General features: G+C 41.9%; 1 protein-coding gene and 3 non-coding genes across 5 annotated transcripts; 3 read left to right on the forward strand and 1 right to left on the reverse strand.

The window, feature by feature from the left end:
• kcnh6a (potassium voltage-gated channel, subfamily H (eag-related), member 6a) lies at window positions 1–26676 on the forward strand. Of its 2 annotated transcripts, none has more exons than XM_031867893.1 (16): window positions 1–637; window positions 4196–4426; window positions 6199–6348; window positions 6544–6647; window positions 7099–7408; window positions 8707–8909; window positions 15107–15532; window positions 17610–18027; window positions 18601–18800; window positions 20121–20373; window positions 20969–21162; window positions 21914–22013; window positions 22113–22409; window positions 23304–23472; window positions 24070–24277; window positions 24544–26676. In XM_031867893.1, the coding sequence occupies exons 1-16, from the start codon at window positions 562–564 to the stop codon at window positions 24823–24825; spliced, it is 3621 nt and encodes a 1206-aa protein (XP_031723753.1). In that variant the 5' UTR covers window positions 1–561; the 3' UTR covers window positions 24826–26676. The 2 variants fall into 2 exon arrangements, with proteins under 2 accessions (XP_031723753.1, XP_031723754.1); XM_031867894.1 differs by having other exon boundaries at window positions 23307–23472.
• trnac-gca (transfer RNA cysteine (anticodon GCA)) lies at window positions 18969–19040 on the forward strand. The gene has a single exon. It is a non-coding gene; the product is annotated as a tRNA-Cys (tRNA).
• Window positions 19641–19712, forward strand: trnac-gca (transfer RNA cysteine (anticodon GCA)). Its single transcript has one exon. It is a non-coding gene; the product is annotated as a tRNA-Cys (tRNA).
• On the reverse strand, window positions 23523–23594 carry trnac-gca (transfer RNA cysteine (anticodon GCA)). Its single transcript has one exon. It is a non-coding gene; the product is annotated as a tRNA-Cys (tRNA).
• Window positions 26677–27086: the final 410 nt, after the last annotated feature.

The raw sequence follows: 27086 nt of genomic DNA on the forward strand, positions 1-27086 counted from the left end.
AGCCGGTCCTGTTCGAGCCGGGGTGGGGGGAGGTGGAAGGGTAGAGGATCCAGGGAAACTGGCTCATAGGAGCCTGGTATTCGCTGTACTCACCCTGCAGCGTCTAAACCTGAGAGAGAACGCTTCGATCATCAAAATAACAAACCGAGATATACTGCAGCTTCTATTCACAACTTCTTCTCCAAAAAAAAACACGTTCTCTTCTTTGCCTCGAGGAAACCAATCAGCAAGGAACCAGTTTGTTTTTCTTTTTTTTAAAATGCATATGGATTTTGAAGTATCCTAGTCTCCCCCCCCCCCCCAATATCCGCGTGCAACATCCTGCATATGCCATCACCCAGGCAACCAGAACCTCTCTCCATCACCCTCCTGCGCTCCGGCTCTCACCACCATCATCTGCAGCCTCCGAGAGAAACCAAACCCTCCCTTTGACGCTCGTCCTCCAAGTGGAAGCTGATTTTTTGGCAATTCAAATTCTATTTTCTTCATTTTTTTTTATTTTTAAATTTTTTTAACTAGTAAGGTTCATGTGTCGGAGAAGTCTTTTCTCTCAGCACCAAAATGCCTGTGAGACGCGGTCATGTTGCGCTCCAGAACACCTACCTGGACACTATCATCAGGAAATTCGACGAGCAAAGTAAGTGCACATGATATAATGAAGTTTTCACCATGAGGTGCTGTCGAAGTGTGGGCACGCAGTTGGCCCTCCAGATAGCGATTATAAGAGCAAAGAAAGTGCGTTAAAAAAAAAAGTGTTTGCCCTCCATTACGGTACTGTGAGGTAATAATGTTCTCAGTCCCTGAATGGAAGAAAAAAAGGATTTCTGACAGGAAATGGTTATCATCAGTAGGAGCAGTGTGCCATCACAACATGCATATTTATGTGATTATTAAAATAAAGCATGGTTGTGAATGGAACAGCTGCTGGATGTAACACCATTTTGATCACAGTGAGAAACAATATGGGTAAAAGTTAGCCACACCATGTTGTCTGTTACAACAGGGCTACAGCCTATATCCTTTATTTGTCATATGAATTTAGACTCTTGAACAGGTGGCAGACGGACAGGATCTTAATGTTTCATTGAAAAGTCTTATCTAATTTGTATCAGAGATGTTTGCTCACCTGATGTCTAATATAATGTTCCATTAGCTCACATGTTCCACTGAAGTGAGACCAGCGCTCACACATCTTTTTGTCCCTGTGATAAAACATTCATGTTGGATTTGATATCTTCTTTTAACCCATAGGGTTATTTATTTATTCATCTTTTATCTCTGTTTTACCTAAAGCTTTTGTACATCACACATCAGCAAGTTACATCTTTGTTCATGTACTTTATTGTTTAGAAATGCTACAAAACAATATTTTCAGTCTACTTATAAAGTCAGTTTTCCCTTGTAGGCCTAACTCTATGGACCACTAACCCTGACATGCTGATCAGATACTGTCCAAACATGGAGAAATACTTGCTCTCAGTTTTAGTCTGATTCAATCTGGCGGTAATAACACTTGAATCTCTGAAACCTCTATTATGTAACGCCTCTACTGTATGTCACTAAGTGTGTAATGTGCACGCGCAGCCACATGCACGTGCCTAACCAGGTGAGTGCACGTGCCACCGTGTTGCTGCTAAGCAACGGTGTGACGATAAGTGTTTCCCCTTTGAGCCTAAAGACTTTGGACGGGATGTGCTTTCCTCCAGAGGAGCTCGTCCATTTACTTTAAAGAGAGGGACTTAGGAGAGAGTCCCCTCCACTCATCTGTTCGGGCAGCAGACAGGGAAGAGCTGTTTAACCCAGTTCCACCGCAGGATAATAAAAAAGCCAGTCAGAGGATATGTCCTTTTCATTCAGCTCACTGAACTCCTCCATTAGCAACCTTTGAACTAAACTGTCCTGCTTCACTTTCATGGTTGCTGATGCTGCGTACATTACAACCATCAATAACAGGGACTGGATGGTATGAGCATGGAACTATAGGCTGCTATTGCGGGTTTTTTTCTGAATAAAGAATAACTTGCAGTTAATACTCAAAGGTTTGACATCGCAGAAAGAAAAACATTACTATGGTCCAGTTTCCAGTGGTGGAATGAATACGCAGGTATCAATACAACAATGTAAAAATACACCATGACAAGTAAAATTCCTGCATTTTACTCAAGTAAAAGAATGAGCTAATTTTTCAAACTTTTCTCTGATCTTTGCTTCTTTTATGAAATACTGGAGAGTTTTGCCTGTTTGGGCCCCAAATTTAAAAATATTTGAGAAGTTCAGAGGAGAAATATTTGTTTGGTGGAACTGCTAACAACTGCTGGACATCTGAAACATGACAAGCTGCCCAAATCTTGAGCAATGCGTTGTATTTTATCAGCCTATCGTATGTTTTTTAATGTATATTGCGTATTGATAGCAAGATAATTAATATGCATGTGGGGTCGGGCAGATATAGTTGGGTGGGCTTCTAAAATAAATTCCATATATGTGGAAACACTGCTATAGCCTCAAAGCAAAGATCATATAGATAAAGTAAAAACATCCCAAAGCATGTAAAACTAAAACGGTGAATGTACACAGTATCCAGTAGTGAAATCTAATTGAGTACATTTACTCAAATTCTAGGTGGACTATAGTGCTTTACCTGAATCTTTTCTTTTCATAAAACTCTGTACTCTGTACTCCATTACATCTCAGAGGCTACTTTCTACTTCACTAAAATTATAGTTAGTTGACAAATTAAGATTTAGTCTACAAAGCATACAAAGAGCGTATCAAATATTGTGTCTTTTTATAAATTAGACTATGACAGTATATCAAACCATATATAAAAGTACAGCTCCACTTCAAGCAACCATAGCAGTAAAATTCTGCTTTTACATTAGTGCATGAGTCATACACATCTCTTGATACAGTCATGAACATACACATGGGGTATTATTCTACATTGAGTCATTTTATGACTTTAAGTACATTTTCATGATGATATACTTCAGCAACCTTGTCATTGCAGGGCTGTTACTTGTAAGAAAGTATTTCTATGGTGTGGTATTTTTATTTTTACTTGAGTAAAGGCATACTCCCTCCACCACTGGCAGTATGAATAGAGACGAGAGCGTAGAAACAATCCATCATAATAAAAGGATAATACCCTCGTCTAGCAGCATTATTATACGGGCACATACTTATTAGAAACAGCTGCATTATTCAAGTTTAATTAAAAAAATGTCAGGTAAAATCTTCCAGGCTAATCCTGATAAACGTCAACAACCTGTATTCCCATAAACTATGTGACAGCCGGTGTGACCGAGCCACAGAGGCTCTTATGTTAAGTGCCCACCTGCTTCTCCTCAGTCCCTGAGGATAAATTGTGACGTTAATAACATTGGCACCATGGAGAAGTGGACTTCATTAGCTCCACTTGGGTTGATTGTCGAGTGGAGACCATGCAGTGGAGTTTAAACACCATGTTCTTTACACTCCTAAGTGCATTTGTATTATAATATTGTAAATAATGTTTTAGTATCTAATCACTTAAAAAACAGTCAGTAGAATTAAATTAAATGTCGAATTTTAATGGTTGTTTTACCAAATTAAATGTTATTAGGCCCTAGAAGTGCATGGTAATGTAATAACAGCCACGATTGCAAAGCTCCAAAAGAGAGCTAACACGTAAAGCTGAAATGAAAGCTAGCTGCTGTGAGTGCCAGCTAGCCTTAGCTAAAACTAAATTCCCTTACTCTTTAATCCTGTTTTCTCCTGTAACTGAAAAAAATGACTTTTCACAATCCAAAGAAGTTCAGTATTTATATAAATGAAGCAGCAGCTAAATCCAACCATTACAAAAAGTAACAGCGGCTAACGTTAGCTAAACTTGTCCTGCTAAAAGATTGCTAGCTAGCATAGCAAAGTAAGCTTCATTCCTTGAACTGCATTTTCTTATTTAGTCAGCTCTCGGACTTTGAGGGCAGTATAGCAGACTTTCTTTCTCTTTATATTATGGGAAACGCTTTTTAGTAAAGCACCTTCTAACAATGTTTGAACTACTCTGAATACTCAACAATACTTTGAGTATTTTGGTAGCTTTTCTTTAAGTCTTTCATTCCTCACAGTGTTAACCCACAGTCACTATACCTCCACATAGATTTATTGCCTTTTTAAACAGGAATATGACGCTAACGTTTCCTCCTCCCTTCAGATCGCAAGTTTCTAATTGCCAACGCCCAGACGACAAACTGTGGCATCATCTACTGCAACGAAGGCTTCTGCGAGATGTTTGGTTTCGCCAGGGCAGAGATCATGCAGCAGCCCTGTACCTGCCAGTTCTTGGTGGGGCCCGGCACCATGAAGAGCGCCCTGGCCCAACTAGCTCAGGCCCTGCTTGGCTCAGAGGAGCTCAAGGTGGAGATCCTCTACTACGATAAGGAAGGTAAGACACCGGAGGAGAGAAGGGCTTGCAACCTCAGATACCTGGTCTAGTGGACAGCTCGGTTGTTTTGAAAACAGTTAATCATAAAATTCATCCTCATGTTCCACTGTTTGACACTCCATCTTCTCACAAGAAACCTAATTGGACAGATTCCAGACTTTTACCCTAACTTTCATTTCGTAATTTGCTCCTATTTTGTCCGTTTGTCAGTCACTGAGCTTCATTTCTGATGGAGAAAATTCATATTAAGATGTATCCAGCAGATGATTTTAGGTTTTAGCATATACAAAGTGATGAAACAACAGCTAACATCTCTTAAAAACACAAAATTATTAGACCAGTTAATTTGTTTCAATAAATAATTGATATTACTTCTCATACAACAAGTAATATCACCAACAAGACAATCCGTGTTATTCTAGGAACATGCAGAAAGCTTTTAAAATCCTAACTAACTCAATAAGGTATTGCAGGTATTGCCCCTCCCATTTCCGTTAAAATCACATTTAAATTTTCTCATAAAAAATCAAACATGGAAATCACGATTCATCAGGAAGAAATAAGATAATCTCTCGCCACCATGTGAGGAGACAATTCACGGTGACCTGCCATGTTTTTCTTTCAGACCTTGCAGACTCTCCTTAATAATTAAACATCAGTCATCATGAGGCTTTAAATCGCGTTGCGTGTTCTCGCCACTGATTGCACAGTTGCCTCCTCCGCAAAAGCAGGCAGGCACGTTCACACACACGAACTCTAATCACTTCAATCATTCTCCGATGGGTGCACATTTATTTAGACTTACCTGTTCTGCCATATTGGTTTTTCTGGTACACCCGTAATCCCTGCTACCCTCCCACCTCAACAAACATTTTCTCTGCTTTTTTTCCACATCCTCCACTTATACTTTTGTGCAAAACTTAATTTTTGCAAGCAGAAATATAATTATCACAGTTAGGGAAGCATGAAGGAATGAACAGTGTAGAGACCTAGAGATGGTGCCATAAGAACCGTAATGAGAGAGCAGAGTAAAAATATCATAGCAGAAATAACAGAGCAAGACGGACGTTTAAACTTGGTATCAGTGGCATTTTACTGAACGCTCCCTCCTCTCAAAGCTCCATTTCCTCTTCACTCTCTGACTTCATCTTAATGCCACTAGTTCAAGACTAACCAGACCATCCGTTCAATTCCTCCCTCACCGTTTTATCACACAGAGTTACAGAAACACGAGGATGGAGGCACGCAAACACTCCCGGCTCAGGACGATTACTGTCATCAACCCATTCACTGTCTCCTCACATACACAGATACACACACACACACACACACAACACATTATGTATTTTGCTACTTTGGACATTTGGGCATGGGGCGTGCAGTCTAGAGCGCTGTTGTCATGGAAATGTGATCAGCATGCGGGCTCAAATCCACTAAGCATCTATTTCCTTTGTCTCCTGCTTCCTACTGTGCTTCCAGACTGAACAGGTAGAACAAAAACTGCGAACAAGTGGATACAATGATTCAGATTGGATGTGTGAATGGGACTGAATTGTGTGTATTTTTAGACCACGCTGATTGCAGAGTGAAGTTTATCCTGACAGATGTGTTGCTCATGTAGCCATTTTTAGCAAGTGTAGTGGAAGCTTCATGGGGCAAATCAGATGGTTGCTATTTTCTCTTGTTGGGAGGGGGGGGGTATAGCGGTCCCCGGTTCAAGTCCGAGTGCCCCCTGCTTTCCTACTGAAGTGTCTCTCTCTCTGTGTCTATAGGAACCTGTAGACCATGCCTGGTAGACGTTGTCCCCGTAAAAAACGAAGAAAGTCTTGTGATCATGTTCATCCTCGACTTCCAGGAGCTGATTGATCCTTCGCTCAAGACGTCGGGCCTCAAGCAGAGAGTTGCCAAAGGATTGATATACTGTAAACTCTTTAACATTTCACTTATAACTTGTCTGCATGATATACTTTTAACTTTCAATAAAGAGATTTTTGCTACCATATATATGAACTACTTGTAATTGGGTTACACAAAACGATTGTATGTGAACATGATTTGTAGTAGATATCATTGGAGTTTTGTTAACAGCTGAGCTGAACACAGACTTTCCCCGTCAGGTCAGAATCGCAGGTTGAAGATGAGGCTACCGGTGCTGCGGTCCATGCGACAACCTTCACTGTCCAAAGATCAGTTTGAAGGAGTGGTAGTGGACTACCTGCAGGTGAGCTCACACATTCACAACACTCACAGGAGATAATACAATGCGGTACGCTGGCGTGTATGTCTTGCATTCTGCTGTAGTACATTCACGACAAACTCTTTCGGTGCAGGCTTTTCACATATGAAATATGCAGTTTGACATATAGCAGCGAGAATTGTTTGAAATTCAAGGATTGATTGCTCTTCCCAAAGGATCCCAACGGGAAAACTGAGGGGGAGAAAATCTACCATTGTTGAGTTAATCTTACTGTTGTTAGAGTTCTCTCATGTTTTGATGAATCACTTCTTGTGTGAAAATATTTCCTGACAGTATCCGTACCTGATTTGTAAAACACAACACAATTTCAGTTTGAAATGCTGTAACTGTTGAAAGATAATCAATTTTTATTTGGAAATTAAATTATTATTTCTGTACACCTCAGACAAGGCTTTCTGCTCTCTGCCCCTGCCAGCCAAACAGCGAGGAAGTCCCGCTCAAAGAGTTTCGTATCCCATCCAAGGAGAGCTGCATGCAGTCTGAGACCGAAGCCCTGATAGAACAGGACCTTGATCCTCCATCCCTTGCAGCCCAGTCCTACACCAAGCGGCGTTCCCTGCTGACAGACCGCCTGGACCCCAGCAACGCCTTCCCCAGGGGCCCGCTACCTCGGAGCTGTTCTCGGGACAGCGTCCAGAGCCTTCGACGCGCCTCGTCACTGGACGACATTGATGGCATGAGGGCAGAATGGAGCAGTCGACCTGTGGATGTCCAAACCAACAGCAGTGAGTGTCTGACTGGGACGCTGAGAGCATTTCTGTATTTGTAACCGAAGAGTTGACTCACTCAACTTTGAAAATCATTGTAGTTTACCAAAACTGATACTTTTCTCCAAGATATTTGTCAGTATTGAATTATGAAGGCAGAAGAGGGGTTCCCTTCCTTCATTGAGTCCATTATATTCTACCTAGGGACACCTCAGAGTACATTATCAATTATTTTACCAAGGCCACTCATCAAGGTTAAAGGAAAACAATTGCTTATATTAAAAATGTGTAATTTGTTTGTTTCTTTGGTTATTTTAAGCCATGCCTGCTCAAAGAAGCGTGACTATTGTTGCGATTAATACCTGCAATTTACTATAGTTTGCACAGAATGTTGGCTAAAATGTTGACTAAAACAGTTTGACTTGTCATATTATATTTTATATTTGGGCTTCTTTTGCCTTTATTAGATAGCGAAAGTAGAGCGACCACAGGAAGAGAGGGACGCAATAGTAATAAGTCTGATGGCACCACAATTTATTCTGTTATATGATCTTAACAAACCTGACAGCCAATCAGAAAGGATTATTTACCATGGCCTTGGTATAGTATTTGTTACAATACTGAACATTTTGATATAAAATGAAAGATGTAGTCGACCAGATATGATGAAATTGATGTAGAAGCTGCAAAAATCACAGAACTCCATCTTCCATAACAAGGAGAGCATTGCTCTGAGCGTGTGCGGCCACCTGACAAATCAATCTCTCTGTCACTGTGTGTGTGTGTGTGTGTGTGTGTGTGTGTGTGTGTGTGATTGTTTGTCTGATTCTGTGTGGGTTTGTAGTCCATTTGTGGTCCAATTGAACACTACTGCACATATATATCGTCTTCTTCTTCTCAGGGGAAGTCTTTTGTGAGCAGACTATCATTTCTGTGCAGGTTCCAATCATACTCTCAATCTGTCCGTCACATTTTCTTTCATTTCATCACTTTTGTACGTCCATCTCAGTCTTTGAGGCTGAGGGGAAATGCAGTCTGTCCTGATTCGCCTGTTGAGGGAAAGAAATAGTGGATGAACAAAAACATTTAGTTTCTAAAACATTTTAACTGTAACATCTCTTTTAACATTTGGTCAGGATTTGACCTTTAAACCTGGACACTTCATTTACAAGTACATCAATGTGAATTTAAAAAACCCTCATAATTCGATCACATTTTCAGGTATTCATTCTCTGTTTCTCGTCTCACCATAATTCATAGTTTTCCACAATCTGCTTGTGAATCTTAATTGTTGTTGTTGCCACTCTCTGCTGTAGATCTGAAGCCGAGCGCTCTGAACTCTACGTCGGACTCGGACCTGATGAGACATCGGACCATCGGCCGCATCCCTCAGGTTACTCTCACCTTCGGCTCGGACCGGTTGAGACCGCCTTCGCCCACTGAGATTGAAATCATTGCACCCAGCAAGATTAAAGACCGGGCACAGAATGTCACTGAGAAGGTCACTCACGTCACTCAGGTAAGACGAGTCCTTTAACATCTCAGTGAAAAAAGAGAAAATACTCTGACATTGTTGGTTGCTTTACCTTTTTTCATTTACAAATTAACATTGTTTTACTTATGCACTCATTGTAATTAGCAATTTTGTTCAATTATGATGACACAGAAGAGGCTGATCGTTTTCCTTGAAAATTATTGGATGAAATTATCTTTTTTGAGTCCAGTTGAGCCTCATATTTAGAGGTTTCACAACAGCTTTGTCTGCTTTTTTTGGCCTGAACGTAAATATTTTTCACTCTCATCGGAAAAATAAATTATATTTATCACATCATATTACTCCTCCCGTCATCCTGTCAAGTGCAGCTTGTATGGCCATTTTTGTGGTTAATCTCACATCCAGTCGATGTCTCTTCACATGGACACTTCAGGCAAAGATGTTTTAAAAATGTTTATTGCTTCAGGCTCACTGAAGATGCTAAAACACATCTGCAGTGGCGGAGTGAAAGTGTGAGAGAATGATCTCACCTGAGGTGTGACATCTACGGCTCCAGCAGCACAACACTCTGATCAGCCACCTGTCGTCACACCGCGGGTGTGTCTGTTCACATTTTGGCACAATGTTACCTCACATGCAGCAGCGCAAGAAGCACCTCAATGGAAAAATACTGAAAGACGAGTTAAGTTCCTGCTTTTAAAAAATTGGACTTCATTGTGAAGAATGGTCCCCATCTGAATGTTAAACTACGGTAATTGGAGATAATGAAATAATGAAGAGCAGGGCAAAAGTCCTTGAGTTAAATGTCTAGACAATACTACACATTGTCTTGTTAAACCACACTTTCCTATCTTATATTATTATTAAATCTGACTCTGCAAAGTAACTTTTAACTGAAGCGTTCGATAAATAATGTGTGATACGAACCACGAGATTTACCTCAGAAATTCAGTGGAGAGAAAGTTGTCTCAGAAATTGGCGATAATATAAATATAATATAGGTCTGAGTTCTCTGAATGCTTTCTGGTTTCACAACTGCATTAGGCTTTTTCTTGCCTTTTCTTTGTACAGTTCTGCATTTAAGGAGGAAGTACATTTAGGAAACATCTTTGAATAACACCAACAATACACTGACAAACCACCACAACACATAACATAGGCCTTAGATTTGCATTGCTTCCGATAGCACATCAATTTATCATTAGTCAGTGCCACATTTGCATGTTTTTTGTGCAGCGCTATTACCCTATGCAACTGCTGCTGCCTTGGTGGTGGTGAGATGTCACTTCTTCACACCAGGGGGGGGAGAGTGGTATCGACAGCCGGCTACACAATGTGGAAGCAATGTGGCTTCTGTGGCCCTGGAAAAAACTGACAGGAGGAACAGACGTGCTCCTTGAATGTCTGGCAGAACACTTGAGTTGTTATCTGCACTCCGCTGACGTCATGTACAAGTTTGGATAAAAGAGTGTTTCTCTGTGTGAGCGTGTCAGTGGAGTGGAGTGTCAATAAGGGGTTTTCTACTCTTTATGTTTCTGTTGGAAGGTAAACGTGTTGCAGCTCTCTGTCACTGGTATGTCTCCTGTTGACAGACCGCACAAGGGAGGGGGCTGAGGTATTTGTTCACTTGTTTCCAGTGCATACAACTTGTTTCAGTAGCTGATTTAAAAATATTGTATAAATTAAGTATCTCGTGGCGATTTATGAATCTCCCTCATTTTGTGATATTATTTCTTGGACATTTAAAAGGATTTAGTTGCATTAAAAATGATTAATTATCTGGTCACAGTTAAAGATATTTCATCTTGTGATGTGTTTTGGATTGATACTGTGTAAATCCTTTTGCATTAGGTTATGCTTTGGAGTTTCAGCTGTCAAACACTATATTTACTGAAGGTCTTTGGATTTTCAGCGGATGAGAGCTCTGTTTTACTTTTTTTATTAAGAAGGTAGCAAAACAAGCATTTGTTTTAAAATGTGGTGCTTAAAATGTCCTTGATTGTTAGTTAGTGATAGTTATTCTCAGTACTGCTGTATCTGTATGTAGCCCAACGTATAGACGGTAACTAGCAGCTTGGAGAACGGGGGGACTCCCTGTTGATTGTGTGGGAGTGTGTGTGCGGATGCTTCACAGACAGTCTGTGAGAGCAGAGAGAGGTTCTGGTGAGATGTAGTTATGAAAGCGAGTAAAAAGGGTGACGGCTGTGAGGCTATTGAGCGGCACTCGGTGGCTTGACGCCGATGCCGGTGACCTTGGCCTCTGGAGCTAATGGAAGTGGAGGACAGCAGGCATGCTCTCTGCGCTTCTGTCAAACCACCGACTGCAGTCCCCTCTAGCCGTCTTCATGCTGGTGTCAGTCTGAGTTCTTGTCCGGTTTTAACAGCTTGACCCACGGGGGTGTCGTAGTCGTGGGGTGACAGACGAATGTGAAGCCCTGAAGCTCAGCTTTCAGGTCACAGTAAAGCTGCTGCTGTCATGTGAGCACTAACGGTGGTGGTGATCAATAACCCCGCCAAGTGCAATTTTGTCTAAAGAATTAATATGTTGTTTACATGTTACTAAATCTATATGCAAATGTTGCGTTTACTTTTTGTTCTGTGCCGTTATACAATAATATTGTTCATCATAGCGCCTTTCTAATTGGATTTCGATTGGCACCTTACAAAAAGGGAAATGAAGGTTGTCATCGATCTTTGTTCATATTGATTTGTCTGCATAACATGAAACACACAGTGTGATGGACTAGACTGTAGCTTGTAAAAGATTGTAGAAAAGCACCCGGCACACTGTTACTACTGTGTGTGTGTGGTGCCCCCTGGCTTTGAATGAGCTCACAACAGGAGACTGTGGAGATTCAGTTTGAATTAAATAGAACTTGAAGTGCACGTGTTAACACAGGTGTATACTCACAAAGAAGTATTATGATCTTAACATGCTCAGTGATCAAACTCATTATTCAAGAGCAGCCATCAAGCACAAGTTTATCAAAATATAAGAGGATACAATACTGTCCTCCAGTATACTGTGGGAATTCCCCCAAACATTTCTGGCCACTTTGCCTCCATCAGAGTGAAATATGAGGTTGTTTCTGGCTTCTTTAAGTACAATTAGTTAATGAATTAGCCATAGCCGTATTGACTTAAAATATACTATATTTTAATGACTATTTGTAACTTATAAAACATCACATGGGCTCAGAACAAATACACAAATAGGTAGACGTGGTGGTAACACATTGCATGTAAATACAGAAATATTTCCAGAATTATTTCTCAAGTAGCTAAATCAGGCTGCCTATATCAACAGAGGAGTGTATCCAGTAGAATGCTGAATGAAAGCTACTTTGGCTTTTCCCAGTTATTGCTTGTTGAGCACCAGTTGAGGAGGAGGATGCTGTCATTCGCCACAGGATCATTTGTTCATGTTTGAAGGAGGATCCCACGGTGAGGGCTGGGCTACAGGGAGGGAGGAGAGAGCAGGAGGGAGCGGGATACAGATGGATGGATAGGGGTTTCCTCCCTCTCTCTCTCTCTTGCACTCTCTTCTCTAGCTGTTTACCCCGTGGTGCCCTTCAGCATGAGCTTCAAGCACAAACTTCAGCCTGTGAGTACCTCAGCCTTACTGGGTCTCTCACGCTCCCTGGTTTCAGCTCCACTTCCCTGTTTATTTGTTGTCCCTTTCCCTCCTCTTGCTCCCTCCCGTTGTCCTCCACCTCACCCTTCGTGCTTACCTTCTGTAGCGCCACAGGTGAACAACATCAGCTTTATCCATGTTAAGCTGATGCCATGTCGCCTGGCTATGACAAGGTATTGCCTGTCTATTTGTGACAAGTCACCAATTTAGTCTTGCAGCTTTTATAACATTTTGCTTTTGAGTTGCACGTGTTTTAGGTTTACGGAGAGGGTGTTTTAAGTGCAGCAGTTGGTTTGTGTGTATATGTTTAGAGTGAAATAAGACAGCATGAGGACATTTTGCAAGAAGACAATTAAGTAAAATTAGTTATATGTTACAGATTTTGCACTTTGCTTTGTGACTTTATTCAAAAGTAGGGATACAAGTAGTATTTTCTGGTTTTCATAGCAGATGACCGACAATCCGCAGTCTGTCAATCCACAATATTTAGTATTATCACACTGGCTTTTGTGATATATATCCTGTTCAGTCTTTAAGCTTCTTTTGTATTTTACACCTCAACTGCCGTCTCAATCAAACACATGTGATCAAATGTATTAACAGTGAACTCTTTCTATGTTAATTATAAAGTCAGAGTAATGACACAGAGCTGTTGCGTGCCAACTGGCGGTGGCAGTTGTTCTCTGGTCCTCAATATGCATTCGAGCTGTGCCCAACATCAATAACTTAACATTTCTTGGATGAGTGAACTTTTGCTCGTGTGTTTACGTTGTCATTGCTGTGTTGTCTTTTCCCATCTGTTCAGCTGCTGTGGTCATTTGCTGACACACAAAGGAGTGCCAGAGGTTGTTGTGTTCAGTGAATCCTGTGAGGTTTCCCACCTTGTTTCCTAACACTGTGCGCTGTCTATTGGTCATAAATAAAAACTGATTTATGGAGCAAGAGCAGAAGCCATCATCCCGCTGTCATTGATGCCACTGCATGCTGTAAAGGGAAACTGTACAAGCCTTGGTTATTCCGAGGGGAGATCGAACTTCAGATCCCCTCTGATTTTTTTTTGGTTTACCAAATATGGCCATGAACATTCAGTAACTTTTTTAATGTAGCGCTTTGTCCTTAAGAGGAAATGTACTTTTAGTATGTCTGACCGCTGTTGTCATCTAAGCTGGGAAAGTGGAAAGAAGAACTAGAGTCTAAATAGACGATACTATGTTAGACTTTCCTGGTGTTCCCTATGTGAGTTTAGTTTTTCACACCGCTTCTTTTGTCAGGCAAAAATGCAAATAAGCATCGAAACACTGGAGGGTTCGTGAGGAAATGGAAAGACAACAATGCACAAAGAGTATTTCTTAACATGGGTTAGTAAGCTAGTGTCGATATGAGTGTCAGCAGTGGGCCATCAGAAATATTCAATTTGTTAGAGTAGAGCATTTTTACACCAGCAGTGACCTAACCTTTCAGAATGAACTAAAGTCACTCCTCTGCATGGCTCCCAATCGATGCCAGCACTTATTTTGGTCCACAATTGATCAGAACACTCGTAGAAGAGGTCACATGGTCTCAATAAAGTGTTGATCACATGGTGCAACAGTGGCAGGTGAGGCTGCAGTGGGCTCTTTAAAAACAGCAGTTAGCAATTCGATTTTTTTAAAGTGCCTGTGGAGTGCGGATAGAGCTGCACAGAGACTCTGTTAGAGATGAGTTTGTGGTTTTTGTAGAAGTCTGTGGTTTTTGGGCAAGAAAGTGATGCAAGAGAGGAGATGGCCACTACAGAGCAGGCAGGTAGGGCTGCAGAGGGTTTGGAGGAGCCTCCTCCTCTGCTGCTGTGGCCGACACCAGGATGAGAACGTGGACATGGAGGCCCTAGTTGTCGTACCGGTCAGTAGGGTCGTAATACTCGTCGCTTTAATGACTCGTTCTCTGTTTACTTTTGTGTTGGTCTGCTTGTTAATGCAATTAGACAAATCACTCAGGGAGGGGTGGTAACACTGGACAGGGCTTTGTGTTAATGTTTTTTTGCCTTGCCGGAGTTCTTACTTTTCTTTTTGCTGCATTCAAAATGTTGCAGTGTGGACATGTTGCCATTAAGGGGCTGTGATATTTTCTCCTGGTGAGAATCTTTGTGAGACTGTCACAGACACAGAATATTACACAATATATTACACAATAAAGCCTGACTGGCTTTGGCATATAGTGTCAAGCCACAAAACAAGCATTAAAACATAGTGTGTGCAGCAGCCAATCATTTCTGCATACACAGTCCCTGCGACTTTATTCTGTGAATATTCTGGAGTTAATCATGAAATCAAATCTTTCTCATGTCAAGTGCAGTGTCAGACATGTTGTAGTTATAGTTTTTTCAAGTGATTGTTGCCTGTTTTGTGTAGGAGATGAACTACTAAAATAGAAACAACATATTGTTTTTAAACCATTGAAAACAACAGTATCTGCCCTGTTTGTCTTCAAGTCTAAGCTGTTTACCCAAAATATAAAAGTGGAGGGTGAATTATGGGGCCACTAGTCATGAATTCGCTGTCCTACCTCCCTTATCAATAACATCCTCACCACCCTGTCCGTCTCTCTTTAGGTGTTGTCCCTCGGTGCTGACGTGCTGCCAGAGTACAAGCTCCAGGCCCCACGCATCCACAAATGGACCATCCTTCACTACAGCCCCTTCAAAGCGGTGTGGGACTGGATCATCCTGCTGCTGGTCATCTACACCGCCGTCTTCACGCCGTACTCGGCCGCCTTCCTTCTCAACGAGGTGGAGGAAGAGCGGAGGAGAACTTGCGGATACACCTGCAACCCGCTCAACGTGGTGGATCTGGTGGTGGATGTCATGTTCATCGTGGACATCCTCATCAACTTCAGGACCACCTACGTCAACCATAACGACGAGGTGGTCAGCCACCCAGGACGCATCGCGCAGCACTACTTCAAGGGCTGGTTCCTCATTGACATTGTGGCTGCCATCCCCTTCGATCTGCTCATATTCCGCACCGGGTCTGAGGAGGTGAGAAAGAAGGGGAGAAAACGGCCTCGCAACATCAGCATATGTTTTAATTTGTCCGATGTTGTCTGAAAAAGATAAATACAGACAAAAGGTCAAACAAAAGTGCGTGTAGAAAATAACATTAGTGAGTGTTCTGTTTATGCATTTCAGTAGCTCTTGCCAGTGAGCCAACTAAATAGAATGCAGCCATTAGTCATGTTATCAGTTACGCCTGTCTATTCCTCAACATGACCAAGCTCAAATCCAGCCTGCAATCCCAGCTGTTGTGGGATATGTAGTTGTTGAGTCCCAGGGGCGTTTCTAGGGTTGAAAGACAGGGGGGGCTTAGCCTCAAGGGGAGTGGCATGTTTAGCGCGCGGCAATATTTTTTGGGGCCCATTTGGGGCCGTGGATATCCATTGTTTCAGACAGTTCATTGATTGGTTCAATCAGAAAGAGTGTGATTTTGCTCTGTAGTTTTGCTTGCATTCAGTATATGATAACACAAGAGACAGAATTTCAGGGTCATAATGAAATTTGACAACACAAATATGAACTTTTCTCAAATAAAGAGAGAGAAATAATTTTCCTGCTTGTAAAGGAAAGACGGATAAACTAGCTCCCAAATCCTAATTCTTAAAGGGACCGCACACAATGGATGGAGAATGGACCTGACAGTGTCAATTTTATATCGTTAAGTATGATGATAGGCTGTTGGATTGTAATTTGAAGGGGGAGAAAACATACAAACCAGAACACACACACATATGTAGCATGTTAGAGTTATAAATAACTTGTCCATGTGAGAAACAATAGTTTAATTTAATGGCATCACCAAAAAAAAAAATTTATTTTTATTTTTTTTATTAAAGCCAAATTATTTGGGGGGGCTGAAGAACATTTTACGGGGGGCTTCAGCAATTGTGGTTTAATCTTAGTTACATGTCATACCTCTCTCTCTTTCCCTGTTTTTTGTCTCTATCTCCACTGTATCCCTATAAAATCATGGCAGAGATGACAAGGAGTTCAACTCATTTGCATTAGTAGATAATAAGGATAGAAAACCCAGTCAATATGTTTCAGTTTTTCAGAGAGACCAAAGAAATTCTCTCAAGGAACCCCTTTGAGTTGCAGATGCTAACAGAGGCTAGCGGAGTGGGTAGGACTCTCTATTGAATTGACCTTGAAACATTCAATGTGGGTTGAACAATGGAGGGTTGTATTCTACTTTGCTGACACATCAACCCCTTTTGGACGAGAACACCACTGACCGGTTTTCTGAATTGCAAAGTTGAAAAACGGTTATTGAATTAATTGGAAACAAGAAACAGGTTATGCAGTTGCAGAAAAATAGTTTTCCGGTCTGGGAGTTGTCTCCGTTCACACTGTGTTTTCAGTTCATGAAAGTTAATTGTCACACTTTGTGTCGACTTAAATGTCTTTTTCAGCGTTTGGCAGTACTTAGCTCCACCCTCTCGCTTCACCTCTGGTTGCAGAAATCCAAGATGCCGACAGCCAAAACGCCAAAATCAAGGCTTGAAAATGTTAGTCCACAAACCAATGGTTGGTGTCACAGTGACTACATCCACTTTTTATATTCAATCTATTCATGCAACAAAGGATCCAAGGCCGGAATCAAACCCAGGACATTGCAGTTAGATGGCACGCTCTGTAACAACTTGGCTACTAAGACACTCTGCAAAACCATTGTTGATACAACAACTCTAACCAGTTGTTGGCAACACTCAACAATTTTGAGACAGAGTGAATCAATTTGTTGTCTTAACGTCTTTGCGACTTCACTGATTTGTCCAACGTTCAGATCTTGGGTTTGGTTGATTATGGAGTTTTTCCCAGACTGAACTTGCAAGATTTTGGTTATCATTTTTGAGACTGTAACATGTTCGTGGTGGGGTGTGGGCGATTTCAGGTCAGTTAGGTGTTCGCTTACTTCCATGCTTCCATTTAAGTATCAATACACTTAATATCTGCAGCCAAATAGTGTGTTTGAACCCCAGTGATGAATGATACTGGTTTGAGCACATTTTACAGTGGCACAAGAGCTTCACTAACATGAAGTCTACTCTCTCTCCACCAGCCTCAGACAACCACTCTGATTGGATTACTGAAAACAGCCAGACTGCTGAGGTTGGTACGAGTGGCCAGGAAGTTGGACCGCTACTCAGAATATGGAGCTGCGGTCCTTTTCCTCCTCATGTGCACCTTTGCCCTCATCGCTCATTGGCTGGCCTGTATCTGGTATGCCATCGGCAACGTGGAGCGCACAAGTTCTGCACGCATCGGAGGATTGAAGATTGGCTGGCTGGACAACCTGGCTGAACAGATCGGTAAACAGTACAATGATAGTGACCCAGCCTCGGGCCCCTCCATCAAGGACAAGTATGTTACAGCCCTGTACTTCACCTTCAGCAGCCTGACCAGTGTGGGGTTTGGGAACGTCTCCCCCAACACCAACCCAGAGAAGATCTTCTCCATCTGTGTCATGCTCATTGGCTGTGAGTAGAGTGGGAGTGGCAGTCAGAAATCAGAGCAGCCTCTGGAACAAATTAAATACAGTTAGCGGCTAAAGCGGCTTTAATTTTTTAATGTATTGGCATGTGCAAAAAATAAAAGACAGAATCAGTGTGAAAACCTTTGTCACCAAAGTTTAGAATCCTGAATCTTTTGTTCGTGATTTGATTGGATCAACCAATGGTGGCAATATTTAGTCTTCATGTTGTTTCCATGCCATAGAATTCAGACATTCTGTGTTTCTAAACACAAATGTGTTGTTATGGTGGGACAGAATGTGAACCAGAACTAACACTACAATGGGACAGCATTATTAGTGTTCACAAGGCGACTCATTGAAACATCCATACATTGACATATTAGTCAAAAGCAAGTATGACGGATGGTGCTGAATTTCATCCTTCAATATTGTGTTTGAATGCATGTTGATTTAAAATACAGAATTTTCTTTTGCATGTTACCCTGGTTTTGTAAAATAGCTATTTTCAAAATTGAACATTTATCCTTAATAATCAATTCCTCCAACATACAGTATTTCTGTCATCTGTCCCATGCAGCTCTGATGTACGCCAGTATCTTTGGTAACGTGTCGGCAATCATTCAGAGACTGTACTCGGGCACGGCCCGGTATCACACCCAGATGCTGCGGGTCAAAGAGTTCATCCGTTTCCACCAGATCCCAGGAGGCCTGCGACAGAGGCTGGAGGAGTACTTCCAACATGCCTGGTCCTACACCAACGGCATCGACATGAACGCCGTAAGTCTTGTAAATCGATCATACACACACAGGGTCTTGCTCTAGTTTACAGGAGGCAAAAGACTTATGTTTGGGAAGGAATATTTAGCTGGAAAATTGGTTGCCAAGACAGTATAAGGGATGGAATTGTTGCGATATACTATAACAGAAAAACATTGTGTTGTCTGTTGGGGTATAGCTCAGTGGTAGAGCATTTGACTGCAGATCAAGAGGTCCCCAGTTCAACTCTGGGTGCCCCCTGTCCATTCTGTTATTACAGTTGAATGTTTAGTCTTCATAATCACGATTGCTGTTCTTGCCACTCAACTGGTAAGAATATTCTGACAATTTCAAAAATCATTAGAAAACATGCTGGTTTGTGAAGATTAGCTTGCTGTACAGAGTGTGGACAAATGTTTTGCTACATTTTTTTTTTTTTTGCAATATTCCAAAATCCAATGGAAATGGAAAAATCCCATTTGCTTTTTGTTGAGGGAACCAGTGTAATACTAATTTTGGGGCTGGCCTTAAAAATACTTCATCCTTGCAGCACTCTATGACTCAGACCCAAACCTGTATCAAAGTCAGCTTTTCCCCGCTCTGCTTCAAACAGGTTTTAGGGATTCAGACGAGCTACCATATAGAAACATTAAAACATCATCTACACACACACACAACCTGTCAAACCTGGGAAATAAAACATGAAGGTTTGCCATTTGCTAACATTTTGGTTTTAGAAATGATTTGCCATCCTGCCTCTAGAGGGCACATGCAGGCACTCTTAAACGCATCACCAAGGTATTCACTATGCAAACACAGCAGGTGTTTGAAAAGAATCACCTGTGACTCAGCATCATGTGTGGGGGTATAGCTCAGTGGTAGAGCATTTGACTGCAGATCAAGAGGTCCCCAGTTCAAATCTGGGTGCCCCCTTTTACTTTAAATACACAGTAGTGTAAGTACTAAGCTTGAACAAATGGGAGACTGTAATTTTAGCGATGCTGTGCGTCATATTGCTGTAATGGCTTGAGCTGCGAACAGCGCTGGAGCATTACACAGTCAGAGCGCAGCATTAGTGCCTGCCAATTCAATGTGTGAACAGATAATCACTGGGAGCCGCTGTCCTTTGTACGCTGCCTGAATCAATCTGACACATTCTGCTCTCCTTCTCTCACCCCACATTTCCCTTATTATGTACCTTTCAGATTCATTTAGCATTTCCCATTTTAGATGAAGTGGTTTTGTAGATACAGGTCAAACAGATACAGGAAAAAAAAAAAATACGAATATCATGGAGAAATATTTCCATTAGATTTACCCGATGCCCTTGTTGCCCTGCAGGTTTTAAAGGGTTTTCCTGAGTGTCTGCAGGCTGACATCTGCCTCCATTTGAACCGCAGCTTGCTACAGAACTGCAAAGCTTTTCGAGGTGCCAACAAAGGCTGCCTGCGGGCTTTGGCGATGCGATTCAAGACCACCCACGCTCCACCGGGTGACACTCTGGTCCACAGTGGGGACATTCTCACCGCTGTCTACTTCATTTCCAGAGGCTCTATAGAGATCCTCAGGGACGATGTGGTGGTGGCCATACTAGGTGAGCTGCAAGCTACAGTTGAGGTTCTGCTTATATTATTTTCATCATCAGTCAGTCATTTAAATAATCAATAAATCATTTCACTTAGAAAATGTCAATAATAATGACCAATGCCCATTACAAATAACCAGAGTCTTGAAATAGCAAAAAAATTGTAATTTGTTTCTCCCTTTTATCACTTTTTTGTTTCTGTTTTTAGTCCACCTTCTCTGCCCCAAACACTCACAACACACGCACACACTCTGTGTGTGTTCTCTGTGTGTTGTGTTGCCAGAGGTGTTTGGGCACAGCTCCACTTCCATTCCACAGTGGCATTGATCATCAATAGACCCACACACAGCAATCGAGGCTGCATAGGTCATGTCTTTCCCAGCTGTGATCATTCACTTGTTTTGAGCAGCAGTGCTGTTGAGGATCAGTGTCACTCTGGTGCTTTTGTTTTTCATTAGCTTTGGATCAGATTCATCCATCACAATGTTGTCAGTTAACTATTTTCACTGTTACTAGCAATGACTTGCTCACTTAGTCAAACATCTATTGATTTACTCTCACTCTTTTCCTGTGCTCTTCTTTCCTTTTGTTGTGATTTCCATAGGAAAGAACGACATCTTTGGTGAGTCCATCAGTCTGTATGGGAGGCCAGGTAAATCCAGCGCTGACGTCAGGGCTTTGACCTACTGCGATCTTCACAAGATCCTGAGAGACGACCTGCTGGAAGTGCTGGACATGTATCCCGACTTCTCCGATGTGTTCTGGAACAACTTGGAGATCACCTTCAACCTGAGAGATGTGAGTGCCACCAGAGGGCGATGTTACATCTAGAAATACCATCCTTACAGTGACCTCAGGCCTTTTGCATAATCTGTGCTTTTGTTTTTGCCTCGAGGCCGAAGAAAACAAGTTTTAACCAGTTCTCATTTTATGAATTAATGAATGAAGACCTTTAATAGGTACACTGTGGAGTTGACATTATACTCAAACATGGTGTGAACACATTCAACATTTCACACTAACATTGATGCCAAAATCAATTTCCTGCCTCATGAAACATTTGTAAAATTGCCTTGAAATGTATCGGCTTGTGATCGTTTTTTTAATCCTTTTACTGGCATATCTCCTCCATTTATGGCACTTAACTGCCTCTATGCACAGCATGCACAGCAAGACATTGCTCTAGCACCACAAGGGGTCACAGACTCCACAGGGTGCCTTAAAGCGGTGAAAGAAAAAAGACATCACTTAGTCGTACCTGCTTAGACTATTTCTTCTCAGTGTTATGTTGTATCCCTCTCCCTATGTTCTGAGAAATATTCTGTCCTAAACGACTCAGAAAATGACTTTTGGTAACACACCTGCTATACCTGGGCCTATTGTTTATGTGCTGGCGCGTTTTTCTTTTTCTTGGGGATCCCTGACTGCTTCAATGTGGATTATTAGATTTATCATATATAATGATGTAAGAATAATCCAAGAATGCATATATCCTTTAAGTATGAGATCCGGTGTGTAGTTTTGAATTACTGAAGCTGATATGTATCAGGCAGATATAATACAGCAGCCAACCCCGGGCAGGGACTCTGAATGTGGCTACCGCCGGACAAGGCATCGGAGAAGCTCCCTGCGTCGCCGAAACCGACCAGGTGAGTGACGGACAAGGCCGAACACGCTTCCACATGTTTCTGTTTTGACTAACCTCCACATTGTCTTATACTGGCGGTCCTGTGACAATGTCTGTACAGACGGCATGGACCGTGAAGACTCTTACCCCGATCAGTCCTGTCCAATGGCAAACCACCACCAGGGCACGATGGCAGAATCCCATTGGGAAGACCTCTGCAGCAGCGCTAGCATCTGTTCACAGTCGAGCGATGAGCGAGATGAGGAACTGAAGTCCATGGGACATAGCAAAGGGGAGCTGTGCCTCGCCAGGGGTGACACCAGAGACTACCCCCCGGCAGTGGTCAACCTCCTGCCTCACAGTGGCCCCTCGGCTGGGATGGGACCGCCTGTAGACCTCGGAGGACCACCATACGCAGGTAAAGACTACCTACAAGCCCTTCATAGGTCATGTCTGGGTAGTCTCTAATGGGCCCGATGGAGCCTTGAAACATTTTAGAGGGGTACCAAATTCATTTTTAATTCACAATTCCATCTGTGTCCTCTTCAGCACTTTCCCGGTCCTCATAAGGTTTACTAAGCCATAGATTTCCTACATGTCTTTCTCTACTTTGAGGATGACATCAGATGTCACCATGCTTCTCTGGACGTGTCAGGGACATCATGTCTTTAATGAAATGAGAAAAAAATGCCAAATATCTATAAAAAATGTGGGACTCCTCTTTTTGAATGATGACATGTAAATGCCATTTGATGAAGTTGGTAACATTTGAAAAAAAAAAAACCTAACCCATAAAATATTGAGCCAAAATGGAAAAAGTGAATGTTGTTTTGCAAAGCATAGAAAGATAATACATGTGTGTATTTTTGTAAAAGTTTTTTTTAAGTGGCTGCAACTATAGTATATTACTTATGTTAAAGGAGAAATAGACAACATTTAGTGCATTAATATAGCAGCAAACGACTATTTGCTATGTAAAGAGATAGTGGAGTAATGTCAACCTGAACGTCACTCTCTGTGTGTGTTGTTATCCACTCTTCACCTTGCTTTGTTGACATAGTCGGGACGGCAGCACGTGCTTTTAGTGCATGTTAGTGCATTAGTGCATGTGAGCTTGCCCCACTGGTTAGCTCACAGCTGCTGCTCTGCATTGTTCTCACTGATAACTCCGCCCAGACAGTGTAAACAGACTGGTTTTCCAAGCCCACCTGTTTTTCCCACCTGTTTTATGATTTTTGCTAAACAGAAAATATAGCGTTTGAAAAATGAAAAATGAAACATCTCTACTGAGGATTGTTCTTCTTCGTCACAGCAGCAGCCCCAATCAGTGTGTCAGGTCTGTATGGCTACTGGCCAGACCGCAGAGACAGCCAGAGACGACAGTCTTCAGCCAGGGCCAGTTTCCACCCGTCGCCCTGCGCCGAACATCGGCCCAGTGAGCTGGAGTCCAGACTGGAGCTGCTGCAGTCCCAGTTAAACCGGTGAGGTGGTATAAAGTAGTATGTGTATGTGTTTGAGATTTAAAATAAAGAGGGGGCATCCGGATTTGAACCGGGGACCTCTTGATCTGCAGTCAAATGCTCTACCACTGAGCTATACCCCCCTGCTGATAGTTGATGACCAGGTGTTGAATTTTTTTATCATCATAGCCAATGTTTACTTTTACGTCACATTTGTGTTTGTGAAAGCGCCTGCCTTTCTCTCCTGCTGTTTGCATATTGATTCCCAGCATGGTGTTAATGTGTGATGCATGTATGAGAGAGAAGGGGGAAGAGAAAGACAAATAAAGATAATAAAAGGGTCAAAGGTGAGACGGAAATATCCTCTGTATAGTCAGCCATGTATGTGCTTCTCTTATCCCGGATGTTATTTCCCATGTAGCCTATGAGGGAGAGAGAGGTGCTGTAGGGAGATCAAGAGAGGAACCTAGTGGACGTTTTTGAAAAAGCAGATGAGAGGACTCGTAAAAAGAGGAAGCGTTCCATCCACCATCAAAACATCAACATCAGTAGAGATTTATGTTGGGTGTTTTCTGACTGTGAAAATAAATCCCTGTTGTCTTTCTTTATTCTACCAAGGCTGGAGACGCGCATGACAGCAGACATCAATGTGATCCTGCAGCTCCTCCAGAGGCAGATGGCTCCAGTGCCTCCGGCCTACAGCGCTGTGTCCCCCAGCCCTCACCCCCCTCACCCCACTACCCTTTACAGCACAGGAGCACCCACAATCCACACCGTCTCTCCAATCCAGCCCGTACAGATCGACAGCACTGCCTCACTCCTGCAGGTGTTGTGTTCAGTGTACATACAGTTATAACGTTTGCTGCTCTGTTAGCATTCATTTTTTGATCTTCATAAGTGTAATTCCAGTGACGTCATGCAATTCTTCTTTTTTAAATTAAAGGAAGGAGCTTTGTTGATACTTGGTAGCCTCCGCTTTTCGTTGCATTGTTCTCCGAAACGCCAGAGGGCATACCAACAACATGAACTGTGAAGAATCAGAAAACAAGAAGTGTAACCGGCAAAATGCCATATCCTTCTCTCTCTTTCCAGAGTCCAAACTCTGACTTCAATCACAAATCCAAGGACTCCCTGTCCAGTGGGATCCATCTCACGGTGGCCTCTGATGACACGATGTCCATGTCGCCGGAGGCCGACCCACCACATCTGCCCTCTGTGGACCTCACCCGTGCTCAATTTTTAGGGGCCAGAGAGCTTCCTGGACTACTATGTGTCAGCCAGCGCTTCCCCTCCCTCCCTGAGCACCTGGAGACCCCCACAGAGAAGCAGGAGATCCAGAGGCATGTCTCTGACCCTGTCTTGCCAGGCAGCTAGAACACCAATTACCAACACCACCCAAAAGCCTGGTCCTTTGGACGGGACAGCCATATGTTCCCCACTCTGTTACTTCCCTTTTCCTCCCTTCAAACCTCCTCCGTCCTGTTGAGATGCTGCTGTAGGGCGTGGGACGCCTTGCCTTCCACGTCACTGAGGGCTCAGAGTGCCTCCTGTTTCTTACGTACAGACCTCCACTGCACCGCCACAGGCTGCCGTGGTTTTGTGCGCCAGCGTTCCTTCACACCCGAGGTCCTGTGCAAGGATGAGATTATTCCTGCCCAGCAGGGTGGGAAACATTGTGAAACATGAATGGACAGTAAAGACATTCAACATATACCTGCGTCATGCTGTCGCTGGATCCCAAACCAAGGTTTCTTTAAGGAGAGGTGAAATGTCAAGGACTAGTAATATGTTTCACAAGTGAAGAACTATCTGCATTCACTTTGTATAAGAATTGCACAATTAGACTTGAGTTTAAAGAAATGTAATAATTTATTTGAAATTGAATTTATTTCCCTAATATTAGAGATGTATCGGTCTTAAGAAGAATACATCTAGTAAATGTAATAAACTATGAGTGGGGTAAGTTAGAGACACACTTTTGTTGTTTTAGTGTATGTTCAAACAAATATCAAAAGTAATATGCAGTAATATACTGTATCTGTCTGTCAACCCCGAAGGATTCAAGGCAGTGTTGGAGAAGCACTCAATGAAAAGTGTCATTTTCATCTCATATTTCACGCTCCGACATTTAAACATGAATAAACAGACTCGAACAAGCAGAACGGAAAAAAGAACAGAAACAGCTTCATAGTTTCTTCTACATTTACACGTAGCCCTTACCGTTTTGTTTTTGAACATGACCGCTTTGCTTGGTTTCCCCTGTTTCTGTGTCGGTGCATCTGCTCTGTTCAACTCTTTTTCATGGTTTCACAATGTACCTGATGTGTTTATCTGAAGAGTGCCAACATTAGAGGGATGTGTTCTCCAGTTCTCTAGACTGTGATACTGAAACAGGTAAAAGGAAAAACTGCAGAAGCTTTGCATCAACTGAGTGCTGTGAAGTGGACGGTAGCTGTCAATCACACACACACACACACACACACACACATGGAAATGTTGCCTCAAGACGTCCTTTGTTAAGATGATATTCCAGTTCCAACCACAGGGTGAATGTAAAGACTTTGTAAGCATTTATAATTCTGAATAATGTTTCTTGAAGCACAAATTCCTGTTATTTATCTTTTTTTAGATTAAAGACACACCGCAGAGTTACAATGGGAGTCTGAAACGCTTTTTTTTTTTTATTGTTCCAGATGCACCAACAAATATAATGTCACACAGTGCAGAATAAATATTCTGCACTGTGTGACAGTAGACATAAACTCTCTACAAGTGTACACCTCCACTATGAGTCTGATTCAACGGATGAGAGAATGTAAGTTATGAATGACTTCTGTACAATTGTGCAAAGTCATATAAAAACATTTACTCAATTACTGTACTTAAGTACAATTCTGAACTATGTAAATGTAATGCTACTTTAGACAATACAGTAGTTAACTGTTGCTGTTTACTTTGTAGATTAAGATTTTGAAAACCTATACTGGGCACCTAAAAGATGACGCTTTGTTAGACAGTAAATTAAATTAAGAACGTTTATGAAGCCCGTCAAATTCTTCCTTATTCCTCCATAAACGTGACCTAACTTTTACTTTTAATGGAGTACTTTTACATTGTTTTGGCAGTATTTTTTACTTAACCTCTTAAGCTCAGGCCCTATTTGTAGGCCTCTGCTCGAAAATGGCATACCCACACTAAAGTGACCATAGTTCTGTAACTACAAGGTCTATTTTAATAATTTTTGGTGCTATAATCAGATCACACCACTTGTGAGATTGTTCAGATGGGTAATATTGTGTATATGTTGCTGGTTAATATAGTAAATGAAGACGTTACACAGCTCAAATTGAAAATAATCAGGTTCGCCTGAAAAAAAAGCACTTTTATTGATATAATGTTTTTGAAATAATGCAGATATCTCCCTAAAAACTCTCCCAAATCATAGCACAACCGATCAGTAGTTGCTGAATAAAGGTTGGCTGGGATAAAGTGAAGAATAAGAGGCTTTAGTAGAGAGAGGTCAAGCGAGGTCATCATTTTCGAACCAGCTGTTGCAGCTCTTACATTGTACATTTATATACTATATAACTATATATTTCACTTTTTTTATCACTCATATTATTCAATACATCCAA

This window comes from Anarrhichthys ocellatus, unplaced genomic scaffold, assembly GCF_004355925.1.
Source record: "Anarrhichthys ocellatus isolate YVR2014 unplaced genomic scaffold, GSC_Weel_1.0 scaffold40, whole genome shotgun sequence".
NCBI lineage: Eukaryota > Metazoa > Chordata > Actinopteri > Perciformes > Anarhichadidae > Anarrhichthys > Anarrhichthys ocellatus.

What these genes read in the sequence shown, in the direction of transcription:
- kcnh6a (XM_031867893.1), top strand. Translation starts at nt 562, where the DNA reads ATGCCTGTGAGACGCGGTCATGTTGCGCTCCAGAACACCTACCTGGAC. An exon ending in GGATGTCCAAACCAACAGCA is followed by an intron (nt 7,409 to 8,706) that starts GTGAGTGTCTGA and finishes TCTCTGCTGTAG; the next exon opens with ATCTGAAGCCGAGCGCTCTG. An exon ending in CTGTGTCATGCTCATTGGCT is followed by an intron (nt 18,028 to 18,600) that starts GTGAGTAGAGTG and finishes TGTCCCATGCAG; the next exon opens with CTCTGATGTACGCCAGTATC.